General features: G+C 49.5%; 3 protein-coding genes and 2 gene segments (V, D, J or C); 1 reads left to right on the plus strand and 4 right to left on the minus strand.

Annotated features, from left to right (window-relative positions):
* LOC104671035 overlaps positions 1-17,215 on the minus strand; it is a 724,295-nt gene that overhangs the window by 388,452 nt on the left and 318,628 nt on the right.
* The window catches only part of LOC104672491 (immunoglobulin lambda-1 light chain-like), a 605,026-nt gene that overhangs the window by 372,006 nt on the left and 215,805 nt on the right, over positions 1-17,215 (minus strand). The gene's annotated exons all lie outside the window — the stretch shown is intronic.
* LOC104674970 (immunoglobulin lambda-1 light chain-like) overlaps positions 1-17,215 on the minus strand; it is a 651,096-nt gene that overhangs the window by 366,644 nt on the left and 267,237 nt on the right. The window lies entirely within an intron of this gene.
* The window catches only part of LOC104674967, a 611,567-nt gene that overhangs the window by 361,041 nt on the left and 233,311 nt on the right, over positions 1-17,215 (minus strand).
* LOC104674965 (melanoma antigen preferentially expressed in tumors) lies at positions 3,764-16,085 on the plus strand. Of its 2 annotated transcripts, none has more exons than XM_030914083.1 (6): positions 3,764-3,881; positions 5,971-6,004; positions 6,618-6,736; positions 12,427-12,749; positions 13,491-14,099; positions 15,185-16,085. In XM_030914083.1, exons 3-6 carry the CDS (start codon positions 6,716-6,718, stop codon positions 15,759-15,761), a joined length of 1,530 nt encoding a protein of 509 aa, XP_030769943.1. In that variant the 5' UTR covers positions 3,764-3,881; positions 5,971-6,004; positions 6,618-6,715; the 3' UTR covers positions 15,762-16,085. The 2 variants fall into 2 exon arrangements, with proteins under 2 accessions (XP_030769943.1, XP_010377745.1); XM_010379443.2 differs by lacking the exon at positions 3,764-3,881 and adding an exon at positions 4,029-4,096.

Here is a 17,215-nt window from a genome sequence, read left to right on the forward strand (position 1 = left end):
AGCATAACGCCAAATGGCCTCAGCCTATAAGCTAAGAGAAGATGCCTCAGAATGACGCCTACCTTGCTGGCACCTTGATCTTGGACTTCCCCGTCTCCAGAACTGTGAGAAATAAATTTCTGTTGTTTAATCCATCCAGTCTGTGATATTTTGTTATGGCAACTGAAGCAGACAAATAAATGATAAAAAAAAAAAAAGTTCAAGAGAATATAGAAAAGTATTTTATAATAAAGTGTTATCATTTTAGTAACCATTTTCCGTACATGTTAACCCACTTATCTAAGACGTTCACAAATACGAATCACCGATATCCCAGGAACCTTGTAACTCCTACTCCCCATTCCAGGCCTAGTAGAGCCCCAGGAATACGGCATATGACTGTAAAGAACGTGAAGCAATGAATGAGTGAATGTTATGGTCATACACAATTTTACAGGAATAGAATTACATTAGACAAGGCCGGGCGCGGTGGCTCAAGCCTGTAATCTCAGCACTTTGGGAGGCTGAGACGGGCGGATCACAAGGTCAGGAGATCGAGACCATCCTGGCTAACATGGTGAAACCCCGTCTCTACTAAAAAACATACAAAAAATTAGCCGGGCATCGTGGCGGGCGCCTGTAGTCCCAGCTACTCAGGAGGCTGAGGCAGGAGAATGGCGTAAACCCGGGAGGTGGAGCTTGCAGTGAGCTGGGATCCGGTCACTGCACTCCAGCCTGGGTGACAGAGCGAGACTCCGTCTCAAAAAAAAAAAAAAAAAAAAAAAAAAAAAAAGAATTACATTAGGCAATCATTCATATGATCTGCATTATTTTCAAATATTGCAGACAGACATCATCAATCATTAAATAGAAGGGAATCTTGCCATTTGCAACAATACAAATGAACCTGGAGGAAATTATGCTAAGTGAAATAAGCCAGATGCAGAAAGACAAATACTGTATGAGCTAATAATATGTGGAATCTAAAAAGTGGAACTCTTTTGACATTGTTTGGTAATACAATAAATGCAAAAAAAAAATTAAAGGAAAGGGAAAAAGTAAACACAAAAAGTGGAACACATAGAGGCAGAGTACAATGGTAGTTCCCAGGGGCTGTGGGTGGGAGGAATGAGAGATGGTGGTCAAAGGCTACAAAATTTTAGTTATAAGATGGTAAGTCCTGAGGCTCTAATACACAGCATAGTAACTATAGTTAATAATGCCGTATTATTAATTGAAATTTGCTAAGAGAGCATATCTTAAGTGTACACACACACGCACACACACACGTTGACTACTGTGGTGAAAGATGTGTTAACTAATTTGATTAATCATCAAACAAGGTATATGTGGATCAATGTATATGAATTGTACACCTCGAATCCACACACTTTTTATTTGTCAATTATACCTCAAGAAACCTGGAAAAAAATCAAACATTACAGACATCTTATTGTGTTTTGTGTGTCTTATCCAAAAAAACTACCCAGAGCTCAGCAAAGCACCTGTTTGCCCTCACACTGTTCCTCTCCCATTCCGACTGTTACCAAAAGGAACCATCAGACAAAAAACACCTCCAAATTTGTTGAATTTATTCAGGAATCAGAATACAGAATTATAGGCTGGGCACCGTGGCTCATGCCTGTAATCCCAGCACTTTGGGAGGTCGAAGTGGGAGGAACACTCGAGGCCTGGAGTTCAAGACCAGCCTGGGCAACACAGTGAGACACTCTCTACAAAAAAAAAAAAAAATTTTTAATAAAGTAAATACATAAATTAGCTGGGCATAGTGGCACTTGCCTGCTGTCTTAGCTACTCAGGAGGCTGAGGTGGGAGGATTGTCTGAGCCCAAGAGTTGGAGGCAGTGGTGAACTACGATTATGTACTACACTCCAGCCTGGGTGACAAAGCAAGATCCTGTCTCAAAAAATAAATAAATACAAAAATAAAAATAAATTTACAAAACAAGAAAAAAGCATTATAACCTAAGATGCACAGCTACAGCAAGCCGCATATGCATCTGAAGAGGGGAGGGCAAAGGGAAGGTTGTATTGGCAAAAAAAAGAGGTTTAAGTAAGTTGCTTGGAAACAGTTCACTGGTTATGGAGACTCAAAACCACAGGTGGCATCAGTTCATTGGTGGAGATGCTGTTCCTGGGCAGATGTTCTTTCAAAAGCATCTTATCCGAATTGTTGTGGTCTTAAAACTGGAATATCTTGCAGGGCTATTTCAGAAAGTCCTGAGACAGCCATCCCTTTTAAAAAATATAGATGGGGTCTTGCTATATCGCTCAGGCTAGTCTTGAATTCCTGACCTCAGGGGATCCTCCAACCTTGGCCTCCCAAAGTGCTGGGATTACAGGGTTGAGCCACCATGTCCGGTTTCCTGAAACAGCTTTTATCTCAGCCTTGTAAGCATGAGCCCTTCCCTTTCATACCCTCAGGGTTTTACTTTGGGTCAACAAAAAGCGAGTGTATTTTAGCAACTTTCACACACCTATTGCCATAAAAGAAAGAACCAGCCTTGACTGACAGTCAGCACTCTGCAGGTATCCTCCACAATCCTCTCTCCTCTCTCCCTCTTGCTCTGCAACCTGGCTATGCCATGATTCCTCCCTATCTGTCCTCCTCTGTGGACTTCCATGGCCACACTCTGTCCTATGAGGCTGGATCGAGGTCATACTCACTCACTTCTCTCCCCTCCCTGACATTTGCTCCACTCCCCAACTTGTTCTCCATGCATGGATCTCAGTAGAGCAACAGCAATCAGAAGATAAAAATAAATAATGGTGACCGGTCTTCAAATGGATCCCCTTTTCAATCTCGCACTATCCATCTGCTGCCTTCTCATCAGCCCTCTGCCCCAGTTTCCCTTCTCAAACCAGACAAACACCTTACTCTGTGAAGATGTGTGCAGCCTGTTCCCATGCCCTGAACTCCATCCCTTCAATCTCCTCTGGCTGCTCCCTGCTTAGGTCTCAGAAAAGGAGTCCTGGGCAACCCTCCCAGGGAGCCGCCTGCCTGTGTAACTTTCAGTACCAGTCTGTTTGCTTTCTTGAGGTAATTAGTTACAACGGCCACTTTAAAACAATGGTTTTTTTGTTTTGTTTTTTGTTTTCACCCTATGTATAAAGTCAGAAATCATAAGTCCTTGAACATCCACAGCCACTCAAGGACAAACCTTTGCTGAATGCCTCAAGCAGAGAGGGGGAGGCTGAGTATTTCCAAGGTGAAAGAAAACACGAAGGTTTTTATCAGCCCTGTTTTATGCGACAATCCCAGGTCGAATCTGGATCAATGTAATGACTTCCTTTGTATGGACCTACGTTTTGTTCGTGCATTCATCAGTGCAGCTGGGAACCTGCAGCTCTGTTCACTGGCATGGCGATACCTCGGGGAACGGCAGGACAGAGACACGAAAAGACGGCCAGCCTCACCACACTGCCTGTTGCTCTTAGCCACCATGGCCATCATAGCCTGTGGCAGGAGATTTGGGGTTCCCCCGACCCCTTTCAGGAAAACACAGTTTGTGGAGGCTGAGTACTTTCCAGGCCTGACCGAGAAAACAATTCAAAAGACCCAAAGAGATTCCTCGCCTGTTCTGTCCCTTGAATGGCCTTGAACAGGGGGGTCCTTCCGCTTGACTCCTAGCCCCTCCCTCTCCCCTCACCAGGAACGGATCCTCCCCATCTCTGCAGAAGCTTGACCGTCCCCCTAGAGGGCCTGGGAGGAAGTGGGTTTTGCAAACAGTCCCTGTTGACTCCAGTGCCCCCTGCTGGTCCCAGAGGCGAGATTCCGGCGAGGCTTCAGGGCACAGCTACCCGGCAGTCAAAAGCTGGGCCTGCCGCCTCCACACCCCTCCGGGACACCCCACCCACTTCCCAGGCGTGACCCGTCAACAGGTCTGTATTGGCGACTGGCGACAAAAGGAGCAGCCCTGGATGTAGGGAAAGCAGGGCTGAGTCCTCTGCAGACTCTCGGGAGGGGAGGGGCGTGAATGTGTGGATTTCCGTGGAGAGCGGAAACACGGGGAGTTGAGGGGAGCATGCGCGGGCCTCACAAAGTTGCGGAAAACTGACTCCCGGGAACAGGGAGGAACGTGCACTCCAGACAGACAGTAAGTTCACAGAATCCCGGGGCAGTGGGTCTCTTCAGCCCAGGGGGTTACAGAAGTAGGTAAATCCAGAGATTTGCCCAGCCAAGGGCAGGGGCGTCTTTTCTAGACAAGCGGGGCGGGGTGGGGCGAGGACCTGAGCTCAGGGGACCCTGGAACCAGCCCCTGCACCCCGCATCCAACTGAGGAAAAGGGAGGTCGCCAGAAGCACAGGCCCAGGACAGAGTCCAGACTTGGCCGTCTCCGTTATCCCAGAATACCGCATCCCACACTCCCAGCCAGTCCCCCACCTCCCCACTGCCTCTCCATTCGCCCACCGCACCCCCTTTTTCCACCCTGCCCCCACCCTACTGTCGGGTGGGAAGGGCCGCAGGCGTCACCTATTCACCCACCCCCACTCCCCCACCATCCCTTCCCCCCATACCTTCTCCCCCTTCTTTCTTCCCACATCCCCACCCATCCCCCACTCTCTGCCTCTGTTCCCTTCCCCATTCCCCCACTCTCTTCCCTCCCCCTCCCCAACCCTTTGTTTCTCTTCCCCATCCCCACCCCTCCCCCAACCTGTCTTCATCCCCACCCCCACCCGGTCTCCCTTCTCCCATCCCAACCCCAGCCCACCTTCTGTCTCCCTTCCCCTATCCCCCTCCATCTTCTGTCTCCCTTCCCCCATTCCCTCCCCCACCCTATGTCTCCCTTCCCCCATCCCCACCCCCCCACCCCGTCTCCGTTCCCAATCCCCACAGGCCTCTGCCACTCTTTGTTTCCCTTCCCCCATTCGGCCCCTCCCCCACCCCGTTCCATCCCCCACCCTGTTCCATCCCCCACCCCCACACTGTCTTTGTTCTCGGATCCCCACCCCGTCTCCCTCCCCCCATGCCCACCCCTCCCCCACCCCGTCTCCTTTCCCCCGTGCCCACCCCTCCCCCCCCCCGTCTCCTTTCCCCCATGCCCACCCCTCCCCCACCCCGTCTCCTTTCCCCCATGCCCACCCCTCCCCCACCCCGTCTCCTTTCCCCCCATGCCCACCCCTCCCCCACCCCGTCTCCTTTCCCCCCATGCCCACCCCTCCCCCACCCCGTCTCCTTTCCCCCATGCCCCCCCCTCCCCCGCCCCGTCTCCTTTCCCCCATGCCCACCCCTCCCCGCCCCGTCTCCTTTCCCCCATGCCCACCCCTCCCCCACCCCGTCTCCTTTCCCCCATGCCCACCCTCCCCCACCCCCGTCTCCTTTCCCCCATGCCCACCCCCTCCCCCACCCCGTCTCCTTTCCCCCATGCCCACCCCTCCCCCCACCCCGTCTCCTTTCCCCCATGCCCACCCCTCCCCCACCCCGTCTCCTTTCCCCATGCCACCCCCCGTCTCCTTTCCCCCCATGCCCACCCCTCCCCCCACCCCGTCTCCTTTCCCCCATGCCCACCCCTCCCCCACCCCGTCTCCTTTCCCCCATGCACACCCTCCCCCACCCGTCTCCCCATGCACACCCTCCCCCACCCTGTCTCCTTTCCCCGTGCCCACGCCTCCACCACTCTTTGTTTCCTTTCTCCCATCCCGACCCCTCCCCTACCCTGTGTTCCTTCCGCACCCCACCCATCCTCCACCTTGTCTCCCCCATTCCTAACCCTCCCCCGCCCCCTCCTTCCCCACCCCCATCTCCCCCAATCCTGTCTTCTCTTTTTCCCTCCTTCTGCTCCCTTCTTTTCTGCCCCTCCCCCCACTGCTCCTCCTCCTCCTAGTCCTTGAAAATGGGCGACCTCGCTGGATCTCGTGAGATTTTGCCCTGGAAGGACTGAGAGACAGGGATTGGTCAGGCCAGGCTGCTTGCCCCCCCACAGCCGCTAGGGCGCTTGCTGCGCGCCATCGTCTCGTTCTTTCTTTCCAGAGACTTCGCGGCGTGGTGCACTCTGAGGAAAAACGTAAGTTCAAGCTGTGATTCCTCCGCTTCCGCACAGGGTGACCTTGGGCTTGTGCCCCGGCACCACCCCTGTCCCGGGTCCCCGTTTTCTCTCCAGAAATGGGTTGAAGACCAAAGAAAATAAAGTGCGCCATTTGGGTCACCCCGGGCCGCATGCCCCGGAAAATTGGCCACAGTTGAGGAGTTGTGGCTGTCACGAAACCTTGAACCGAATTGGCGGTGCTCGTGTTTGGAGCTCCTCAGGGCGGGTGCGCATTTGTAATGCGGTGGACGCTCTGGGACTCGGCCCCTCTGAAGGTGCTGGGGGTTGGGGACGGCCCAGGTAGGGGCGTAGGCGTCCTAGGAAGGCGGGAACAGAGGCAGAAATGTGGCTAGAGGACGGTAGTCAGGGTCCTTGACCACAGGGGTCACTTGTGACCGACCACATGGTCTGTTGTTCCTTGTGCCCCCTGGTTCAGCCCAGGAGACACTGGTGCTCAGGTTTGGAGCTAGAGATTTGCAATGAAAGGGCGAGATTGAGTCGCCAGTTGTCACGTTCCTCAGCAGTATTTGCGGAGGTTTTTATAGGAGACCATTGCTTCCTAAATATTATACATGTGTCCTTCCTTTTGGAGCATTTTGATTATTACTCTCAGACGTGCGTGGAAACAAGTGACTGAGACCTAGAAATCCAAACGTTGGAGGTCCTGAGGCCAGCCTAAATCACTTCAAAATGGAACAAAGACGTTTGCAGGTAAGAAGGTCCCCTGAGCTGTCTGAGGTGCTCAGAGAAGCCCTGTTCCCTCTGTCCTTGTCCCTCGAGCCAGATGGGAGCTGCATCCTGAGGTCCCTCACAGTAGAGGAAGAGGCAGGAGCCGCTTTTATTGTTTCCGGTCATTTCCCCAAAAGAGCATTTCACTCCTCCTGCTGTCTTTGTCTAAGAATCAACCCTGGTGGCTCGTGCCTGTAATCCCAGCACTTTGGGAGGCCGAGACAGGCAGATCACGAGATCAGGAGATTGAGACCATTCCTGGCTAGCACAGTGAAACCCTGTCTCTACTAAAGTACAAAAAATTAGCCGGGCGTGGTGGAATGCGCCTGTAGTCCCAGCTGCTCAAGAGGCTGAGGCAGGAGAATCGTTTGAACCCAGGAGGCGAAGGTTGGAGTGAGCCAAGATCATGGCACTGCACTCCAGCCTGGGCGACAGAGCTAGACTCCCTCTCTTAAAAAAAAAAAAAAAACCCTAGGCCTGGCATGGTGGCTCATGCCTGTAATCCCAGTACTATGGGAGGCCGAGGTGGGCGGATCACCTGAGGTCAGGAGTTTGAGACTAGCCTGGCCAAAATGGTGAAATTCTGTCTCTACTAAAAATAGAAAAAAATTAGCCAGGCGTGGAGGCCCACACCTGTACTCCCAGCTAGTTGGGAGGCTGCGACAGGAGCAGGAGAATCGCTTGAACCCAGGAGGTGGAGGTTGCAGTGAGCCAGGATGGCACCAGTGCACTCTAGCTTGGGCGACTGGAGTGAAATTCCTTCTCAAAAAAAAAAACAAATCCTAATGTATTGGGGACCTTATTGTCAAAGCCACGATTAGATTCAGAACCTTTGCACGGGGTAATCAGATGCCATAGCCCACACTTCCGAGTGGTGTCAGAGAGCATGAGCTCAGGGAGGCTTTGATCTCACCACCCCACGGGCTTGGGCCATTAGGGGTAAGTGTTCGTCCTGGGAAGTGAACAAGAAGATTGTTGGGTGCCTCCTGGGGAGGTCAGGGAGGACATGCAACCTGACTTGAAACCTGGAGACTCGTACTGGAACCAAAGGCTCAAGGATGACCCTGTGCATTGGACTGTGGGGTCGTGCTCGAGTGCTGTTGGTATCCGCTCGCCTGTATTGGGTGCTGTTAGTATCCACACGCCTGTAATCCCAGCGCTTTGGGAGGCTGAAACGGGTGGATCACTTGAGCTCAGGAGGTCAAGACCAGCCTGGGAAACATAGCAAGACCCTGTCTCTAGAGAGTAGAAAAAGAGGCTGGGCATGGTGGCTCACGCCTGTAATCTCAACACTTTGGGAGGCTTAGGCAGGTAGATCACCTGAAGGTCAGGAGTTTGAGACCAGCCTGGCCAATGTGGCAAAACCCCGTCTCTACTAAAAATACAAAAAAATAGCCATGCGTGGGGGTGCATGCCTGTAATCCCAGCTGCTCAGGAGGCTGAGGCAGGAGAATTGTTTGAACCCAAGAGGCGGAGATTGCAGTGAGCCAAGATTGTGCCATTGCACTCCAAAAAAAAGACCTGAAGGACCTAGTGCAGATACTTTGGGGGTCCTCATTGGAATTCTGTGACTAGAGAGGAGGGTGCAGACCACCCCTATGATGAGCTCAGAGGCCACTCTGGCCTGTGCAGCCCACAAGGACCATAAGAACCAGTAGACAGGACATGCAGAAATACCTCCCCAATTCGTGCCCGGACCCTAGGAGTCATGCTGGGCCCGTCTTTTCACTCCTCCCTTACACTGGGAGGAAGGACAGCACCTTTGTGCAAACGTGCTCCTGGTGCTGCTTCCTCCAGTGCCACTGGCAAACTGGCGATGTGAAGCTGGACGGAGGAGTGTCACTGCCTCACAGGGAGATTGCACAGCTCAGAGATTGCACAACTCACACTTCATCACAGTCCCTCCTCCTCCCTTGGATCTCCTGGAAGCGGGGATCCCATAGAAACTTCCCTAACTGTTGGACTTAACTCAGTTTTCCTGTTTTTCCATGGTTTATGTGAAGCTTACCAGCCCTTTCTAACACTTAGATTGTTTGATAGGGAGGGAAATGAAGATCTGTCTAAACTCCTCACACAAGGGCTACCAATTCCTGCCTGTCTGGAGCTAAGCAGGTTCTTCCCCAGAAAGAGTCAAGGACTTACAAGACTAAAAATGAAAATGATGGTGAATTTTAGATTTTCTGTGAAGGCTATTTGAGGTAATGAATGAGAACTGCTGCCGCCTTTGCTGTGCCCAGTAGGTGCTTGATAATTAGGGACATTGACAATGACCTTTATTACTAATCTCAGTCCTCCGCGGCTGATGAGTAAAGATGATTGGCTGGGAATTAAAGGAAATGTAGAACCAATTGTAGTTTAACCCAATTTTCACAAAGGCCATTTGGTGTTGAGGGTGAAAAGTAGGAGAAAGTAGTCTCCAGGGAGAGAACGGAAATGGAAAACACCCTTCAACGAATTACAGCCTCCTTACGCAGGCCAGAGCAAAGCAAGCTAGGCCCCAAGACATTCCAGCTGGACACTTGCCAGTAGAATATAAGAATTGTGGGGACGTCATAGTGCATGAGGCAGAGAATGGCCTGGAGAATTCTTTGGGTGGAGAGGTTCCGAAACTTCAAAAGCAGCAATGGGTGATCAGGCCCAGGATAGGAATCATCCCTAAGCAGATCCTTAAACGCCAAATGTAACTTCAATTTTTGTGAGAGAAAATGTATTTGTGCACAGTGCCTAGCATGGAAAGAGGGAAAAATTGAGTCTTAATTGATAGGCCTGATTGCATCTCACTGACCAGAATCTCTGTACCTGAGAAGCTTAGGGTCAAGAAGGAGTCAGCTGTTTCCTTGAAGTGTGGAAACAGTAATACTTAGGAAGGGACTGGCCATTGGAGATTATGTTTGGGGTAAAGGCCTGACCTGCTGCTTGTGAACAGCCCCGGTGTGGAAGAGGACACCTAACTATAAAGAGAAGGTCTTCTGAGAACTTCCTTAATGGCAGGGATGTGCGCTTTTGGCCCTTGTTTATTTCTCTCCCTGGCTCCAAGATTCCTAAGAAACCACAGGGTCTTTCAGACTTGAAAACGTTGCTGTCCTAGGTTTGGTCACCAATATTACCCTCCATCCCACCTCTCCAGCCCACATTCCTAGGTTTAATCTTGTCAAGGCTGTTTGCCGAGAGGATCCTGACTTTCTGGCAGAAAACACTCTTTCCCTCTAGGGAGGGAGGAAAATTGAACTGCCTCGCTGTCCCAGTGATTACCTTGGCTTTACTGGAACTATCTTTTGTCTTCCTTAGCCATTCCCCTTTTTAATTTCTCTACTCCATCCAGGCCAAAGTCTTTCAATTCCACCCCCCAAAAGAATATCTGTCTTTGTGGTAATCCACTCAGTCCCATTACAAATGCCCAGCCTTACGTCTGACTAACTCCTAATCGTAGTGTAATTTTGACCCAGCTTCCTTCAGGACAGCCTTGACCTTCAAAGTCTGGAAGACCAGCCACCCCTCTGTTGTACCTCCCTTTCTCCCTGAATAGGCATGTGATTTGCTGTGTTAGGGAACCTGAAGTATAAGTGACAATTTGATACTTGGGGATTGTTTGGGAGTGGGGAGGGGTAATGACATGATGCTCTTCATAAAGCTATCTTAACTGGAGTATTTGGGTAATTTTGATGTGGCCCAAAATTCCCCCAACAGTTACACTTCTGGGTGGTTTTGTTCACTTTTTCTTTCCGTTTTATAAATGGACATCCCATTCAATCAGTTGAACCTGAAGTAAGTAAAAAACCCCACCAGGATTCACTGGCTGGAAATCCAGGAATGTAATTAGATTTGGCTCTCCCATTGGCAGCGTGGAGTTGAAAGGGGAAGGATGCCCAGAAAGGCATATAATAGCTTCTGAGGGGCTAGTGGAGGGACCCAGAGGCCTTGAAGTCAATGTTGTGGTCCTCTCAGAGGTCTGGGCAGATGGCTTCTGCACCACACCTGGGTCTGGTGAGTCGGCAACCTCAGGCTATGGCCACTGCCGGCTTCCTACTGTTAGCCCAGGGTCTCCACGGGCCATGAGGGCCAATGCTGCCTAGATGATTTTCCTTTTTCTTTCCTTACAAAGGAACAAGCTTTGCTTTTGCCTCTAAATGTAGTTTTGCCTTAATCCCAAACATTTTTCTTTGGTTATTGGATTATTTCTTAATGGATACACAATAATCATATGTATTTGTAGGGTACATGTGAAATTTTAGTTGATGCATATATAGTGTGTAATCAAATTATGGTAATTAGTATAGCCATTACCTGGAACATTTATTATTTATATTGAATCCCAAACATTTTGATTTCTGCCATTTTGTATATGTTAAAAAATAATTTCTTAAACAGCTTTTTTGGAAAATAAAAGATATCTAATTAGTTGGAATTTTACTTTATTACAATTTAAATAGTATGTGGCAAGAAATTATAATTTGCATCATTTATGATTCTTTAAATCTTTAGTGATTTACTAGTAAGGCTTTTTTTTAACTAAAAGGTTAAAAAATATTCCATAGATTTTTTTCTTTTTTTTTTCTTTTTTTTTTTTTTTTGTCAGATGCTTTGGAATTAAAGACATTTTCTTTTTTCTTTTCTTTTCTTTTTTTTTTTTAAATAGAGATGAGGTCTTGTTGTGTTGCCCAGGCTGGTCTTGAACTCCTGGGCTCAAGCCGTTATCCCACCTTGGCCTCCCAAAGTGCTGGGATTACAGACATGAGCCACTGTGCTGGAGGGTGGAGGTTTTTTCAAAACATCTAGTATACAAGATGGTAACCGTAGTTAATAATGTATTGTATACATGAAAATTGCTAAGAGTACATTTTAAGTGTTCTCATCACACATAAGTGAGATTATACATATGTTAATTAGCTTAAGGTACCCATTCTACAATGTGTACATACTTCAAAGCATCATATTGTGCACCATAAATATACACAATTTTTATTTCTCCATTTTAAAACTAATGTTTTGGGGAAAAAGAACCAGGCTTTGTTCTACTGTGAATTGTTTGCTCCCTTGATTTCCGTGTCAAAGTAATAACTCTTAATATACGTAAAAGAGACACACTTAAAATACATGTCTCAGAATGTTTTTTATTTTGTTTTAATTTTACTTCCAATTGCGGTGTAATACTGTTGGGCTGCTTCTTCTGCAGTTTCTCATTTAAAATTTTTTAGTGAAATATAATGGCACCCACTGTGCATTGTGTGTGTGTCCCTAATCTTTCCCATCTGGCTTACTTGTTGGAGCAGAGAAGGATGCTGTCCTGGGCTACGTGACACTCCCGTTTGAATTGTCTTTGAGTGATCATCAGAAGCTTTTTCCCGGAATGAGTAGGCTCAGCACTCAGGCTCCTTAGTTCTCACTTCCCAGGGGGACTAGAATTAAATAGAGTAGTGGGTAGATACAGGATGGGGCCAGTGGCCATCCTGTTTCCTCCTCTACACTTGATGAGATGCTCATCCTGATGCCAGCAGAGCTGTGTCTTTGTGGCCACCGAGTGCAGAATGGAATCGGGATAAACTGAGAACTCCTCTGCTGTTGCTAGCACAGTGACTTTGGCCCTGAGTTGGTCCCTCAGAAGGGCGAGGAAAAGATAGAGTTGCTTATGCTTGGGCTGAAAGGGATGCTTTGTTCCCTGTATGTTTCCTCAGGGTTCCATTCAGAGCCGATACATCAGCATGAGCGTGTGGACAAGCCCACGGAGACTTGTGGAGCTGGCGGGGCAGAGCCTGCTGAAGGATGAGGCCCTGGCCATCGCCGCCCTGGAGTTGCTGCCCAGGGAGCTCTTCCCGCCACTCTTCACAGCAGCCTTTGACGGGAGACACAGCCAGACCCTGAAGGCAATGGTGCAGGCCTGGCCCTTTACCTGCCTCCCTCTGGGAGTGCTGATGAAGGGACAACAGCTTCACCTGGAGACCTTTAAGGCTGTGCTTGATGGACTTGATGTGCTGCTTGCCCAGGAGGTTCGCCCCAGGTAAGGGTGATCTAGCAGCGTCATGTGGGGCCCTGGGAACCTGAGCAGGATGCAGCTGGGGTCAGGGAGCGTGGAGCACCTAAGGCTGGACCAGAGGCTCTGATGGTGCCAGCAAGGAAGTTCAGGGAGGCCTTGGGGGCCACTGCAGGGGTCACTCTTGGAATGGGCTTCTGGACATGGGGCACTCATTAAAATGCAGGTGTCTGAAGGAACATGCACCTGCTTCCTCCTGGTGGGGCAGGAAGTGGGGACCAGGGAGGATCCCAGGATCCTAGTGGGAAAGGGAGCAACTGATGCCTTTCTGATGTATGGAGTAAAAGTGCAGATCTAAGGCAGATGTCTGGTTGGTTCTTACCCACATTATGAGACTCATGGTCTTATCTTGAGTTGATTTTTTTTTTTTTTTTTTGAGACGGAGTCTGGCTCTGTCGCCCAGGCTGGAGTGCGGTGGCCGGATCTCAGCTCACTGCAAGCTCCGCCTCCCAGGTTTACGCCATTCTCCTGCCTCCGCCTCCCAAGTAGCTGGGACTACAGGCGCCCGCCTCGTCGCCCGGCTAATTTTTTGTATTCTTTAGTAGAGACAGGGTTTCACCGTGTTAGCCAGGATGGTCTCGATCTCCTGACCTTGTGATCCGCCCGTCTCGGCCTCCCAAAGTGCTGGGATTACAGGCTTGAGCCACCGTGCCCGGCCCTTGAGTTGATTTTAAAGCATCTCAGCTATTAACCTGTTTTTCCCCACAGAAGGTGGAAACTCGAAGTGCTGGATTTACGGAAGAACTCTCATCAGGACTTCTGGACTGTATGGTCTGGAAACAGGGCCAGTCTCTACTCATTTCCAGAGCCAGAAGCAGCTCAGCCCATGAGAAAGAAGCGAAAAGTAGATGGTTTGAGCACAGAGGCAGAGCAGCCCTTCACTCCAATAGAGGTGCTCGTAGACCTGTCCCTCAAGGAAGGTGCCTGTGATGAGTTGTTCTCTTACCTCATGGAGAAAGTGAAGCGACAGAAAAATGTGCTACACCTGTGCTGTAAGAAGCTGAAGATTTTTGCAATGCCCATGCAGAATATCAAGATGATCCTGAAAATGGTACAGCTGGACTCTATTGAAGATTTGGAAGTGACTTGTACCTGGAAGCTACCCACCTTGGCAAAATTTTCTCCTTACCTGGGCCAGATGATTAATCTGCGTAGACTCCTCCTCTCCCACATCCATGCATCTTCCTCCATTTCCCCGGAGAAGGAAGAGCAGTATATCGCGCAGTTCACCTCTCAGTTCCTCAGTCTGCAGTGCCTCCAGGCTGTTTATGTGGACTCTTTATTTTTCCTTAGAGGCCGCCTGGATCAGTTGCTCAGGTAAGGGATGGTGAGGTTTCTCTGCAGACCAGAGCAAGCCCTTCTTTACTGTAGTAAACAATAAAGGACACCTTGTATGTGCCAGCCACTGATAATGCAAGAGTGAGCAAGTCACTACCAGTTAACATGTCTTGTTCACCACTCTGTCCCCAAGCATGATATCACATAACTACTACTCATTAGGGTTAGAGATACACATCAGGATAGATGCTATTAACAGTGACTCCTTGTTAGAAAACTCTGTAATGGGAGCTTGGGGTCTGGCAAGGGTGCCTTTAGGCATTCTTCCTTAGGAAATGATGCCTAAGATGACCAAAAATAAGCAAGGAGGGCATTGAAGAAGGGAAAGCCCGTCAAAGGTGAGATTTGAAATTGTAAGCTGTGTACTCACCAGCTTCTCAACATGAGCTGTTCCCTCTAAACCCGACTCAAATTTCCTGTCTGTAAAGTGTGATTTAGAACTCCAGTTAAGGTAATAGGTGGGAAATGGATTGTTCTGGAGATGTGGGAGAAGAAACAAGAGTGAGGAATTGCAAAAATTGATAGGTGGTTTGCTGATGATGTGATCTAAGGTAGCCCTGCAGCCTGGGAACCCCCTTTGGATGTTGCTGACCCTGCCCAAGTTTGTCCTCTATGACTAGTACCCAGTAACTTCATCAGGCACAGAGATACAGGTGACTGGGGCCTAGGCTGTGGCGGAGGAAGCCTGAGTTGAAAAAGTATTTTCGGTTGTATCTTCAAATACTAAAATTCACTGATGCCCTTCCTTGCTTGAGACATCAAATCAGGCTCTCTCAATTCAGTTCATGCTCACACCACCTTGAGAGGTCTGTGTTGGACCTTGCCTCACAGATCAGCCAAGGGAGTGTTTGAGATCTTGGTTTACTTGACCCACTTGTGCAGCAAATAATGGAGAAAGGACTGCACCTGAACTTACACTCCCTTGAATGCTCCTTTACAGCATGGCATCCTGGGGGGTTAACCATCATCTGGAAGACTTTGGGTTTTGGTGAAACGGGCCTCTTTCCAGTCTGCCCACCCCGCTACCACCATTCCCCAGCACTAACTGCTTTGTCTGTTTGCAGGCACGTGATGAATCCCTTGGAAACCCTCTCAGTAACTAACTGCCGGCTTTCGGAAGGCGATGTGATGCATCTGTCCCAGAGCCCCAACGTCGGTCAGCTGAGTGTCCTGAGTCTAAGTGGGGTCATGCTGACCGATGTAAGTCCCGAGCCCCTCCAAGCTCTGCTGGAGAGAGCCTCTGCCACCCTCCAGGACCTGGACTTTGATGAGTGTGGGATCATGGATGATCAGCTCCTTGTCCTCCTGCCTTCCCTGAGCCACTGCACCCAGCTTACGACCTTAAGCTTCTGCGGGAATCCCATCTCCATATCTGTCCTGGAGAACCTCCTGCATCACCTCATTGGGCTGAGCAATCTGACCCATGTGCTGTATCCTGTTCCTCTGGAGAGTTATGAGGATGTCCGTGGTACCCTCCACCTGGGGAGACTTGCCTATCTGCACGCCAGGCTCAAGGAGTTGCTGTGCGAATTGGGGCGGCCCAGCATGGTCTGGCTTAGTGCCAATCCCTGTCCTCACTGTGGGGACAGAACCTTCTATGACCCAGAGCCCATCCTGTGCCCCTGTTTTATGCCTAACTAGCTGGGTGCACATACCAAATGCTTCATTCTGCATACTTGGACACTGAAGTCCAGGATGTGCATGCATCTTGAAGCAACAAAGCAGCCACAGTTTCAGACAAATGTTCAGTGTGAGTGAGGAAAAAAAGGAGAAGTTGGGGGTAGGCAGATGTTGACTTGAGTTAACGGGATCTTTTGGGAGATGCATCCTATACAGTTAGAATCTGAATTTCTAAAGGGGGATTCTGGCTTGGGAAGTACATGTAGAAGTTAATCCCTATTTAGACTGTTATAAAGAAACTGTTGTAAAGAAACTGTTGAAAATAAAGAGAAGCAATGTGACGCACCTGGTGTCTTCTAGTATATGAATCTCCTTTCCCCGTTAAACCTCAGGAAATCTCCAGTTGCTGGTTAAGACACTGCTCATCCATGGTACTTAAACCTTTAGGCTGGACAAGGTCCCGGCCCCCAGATGTCATGGCACCGTTAATCTCTTTGAGGCATCAGTTATCTCCTTGCTTATTTCTTTGGTATTCAAAGGGTCAGAGCATGCAAGGTGCATCCTCAGGGCTGGAACATATTAAGGAAGGGGCCAATAATGAACACCACTGAGTGAAGGGTTCTTCACAGGAGCCCTCACTACTAAACCCCCTGAGACCCTGGACTCAGTCCTCCCTGTTTTCCAGTGCACTCATAAGCCTCCATCCCCGGCCTGTGGCTGTGCCAGTATTGGGCTTGACTATGTACAAGTCAGACCCCCAGTACTGGGAGGGGATGTCCAGTACTGCACTTGAGGTGGAGCCTCTGGGCCTCACCAACCCATCCCATCAGGTCCAGCCCCTTTTTGAATTTAATTGTGACCCGTTTAAAATATCTAAATTCCTTTTGGCAAAACACTAAGACCATATTTATTTAGTATTTGTACCCACGTTAAAAATAAGTTCATCTTGTGGTCCTATCAGAAAATTACTTCTTCAACGTAAGAGTCTCCCCATCAATGAGGTAGTAAGCTGAATCTCAGCCAGTGAGATGCCCTGGATTTGGGGTTCCAATAGTGAACAAACTCAGGGCAGGTGCTAGGGAGCACTTAGGGGGAAGTAGAGGAATGAATGTCAGATTTGGGAGTTGGGAGTAGGTGGAGGCCACCCTATAGAATAATCTATCCAAAAGGATGGGAGATGTCATACTGTGCAGGTGGACTCTACAATACCTGGGCAGTCAGCCCACTTGCCCGCCACTGCTCCCATGCTAGTATGTCCTGCCCTTAGGCTGCGTCACCTCCCTCACTGTACAGCTTTCCAAAGAAGCACCTGGGAATAAGGTCACAAACCAAGGCCAAGGGGCAGGCTCCATCTGCATGTAGCTGTGAGTGCCAGCACAGCCAGTCCTGCCTGTTCTGAGGTCTCTGTCTTGGTGATAAGCACCCATGATGCTGCTGGCATTGCAGACTGTCAACAATTTCCTAACTTGCGACAC

This window comes from Rhinopithecus roxellana, chromosome 13 (assembly GCF_007565055.1).
Source record: "Rhinopithecus roxellana isolate Shanxi Qingling chromosome 13, ASM756505v1, whole genome shotgun sequence".
In the NCBI taxonomy this organism is placed as follows: domain Eukaryota; kingdom Metazoa; phylum Chordata; class Mammalia; order Primates; family Cercopithecidae; genus Rhinopithecus; species Rhinopithecus roxellana.

What these genes read in the sequence shown, in the direction of transcription:
- LOC104674965 (XM_030914083.1), top strand. Translation starts at nt 6,716, where the DNA reads ATGGAACAAAGACGTTTGCAG. An exon ending in GCCCAGGAGGTTCGCCCCAG is followed by an intron (nt 12,750 to 13,490) that starts GTAAGGGTGATC and finishes TTTTCCCCACAG; the next exon opens with AAGGTGGAAACTCGAAGTGC. An exon ending in CGCCTGGATCAGTTGCTCAG is followed by an intron (nt 14,100 to 15,184) that starts GTAAGGGATGGT and finishes GTCTGTTTGCAG; the next exon opens with GCACGTGATGAATCCCTTGG.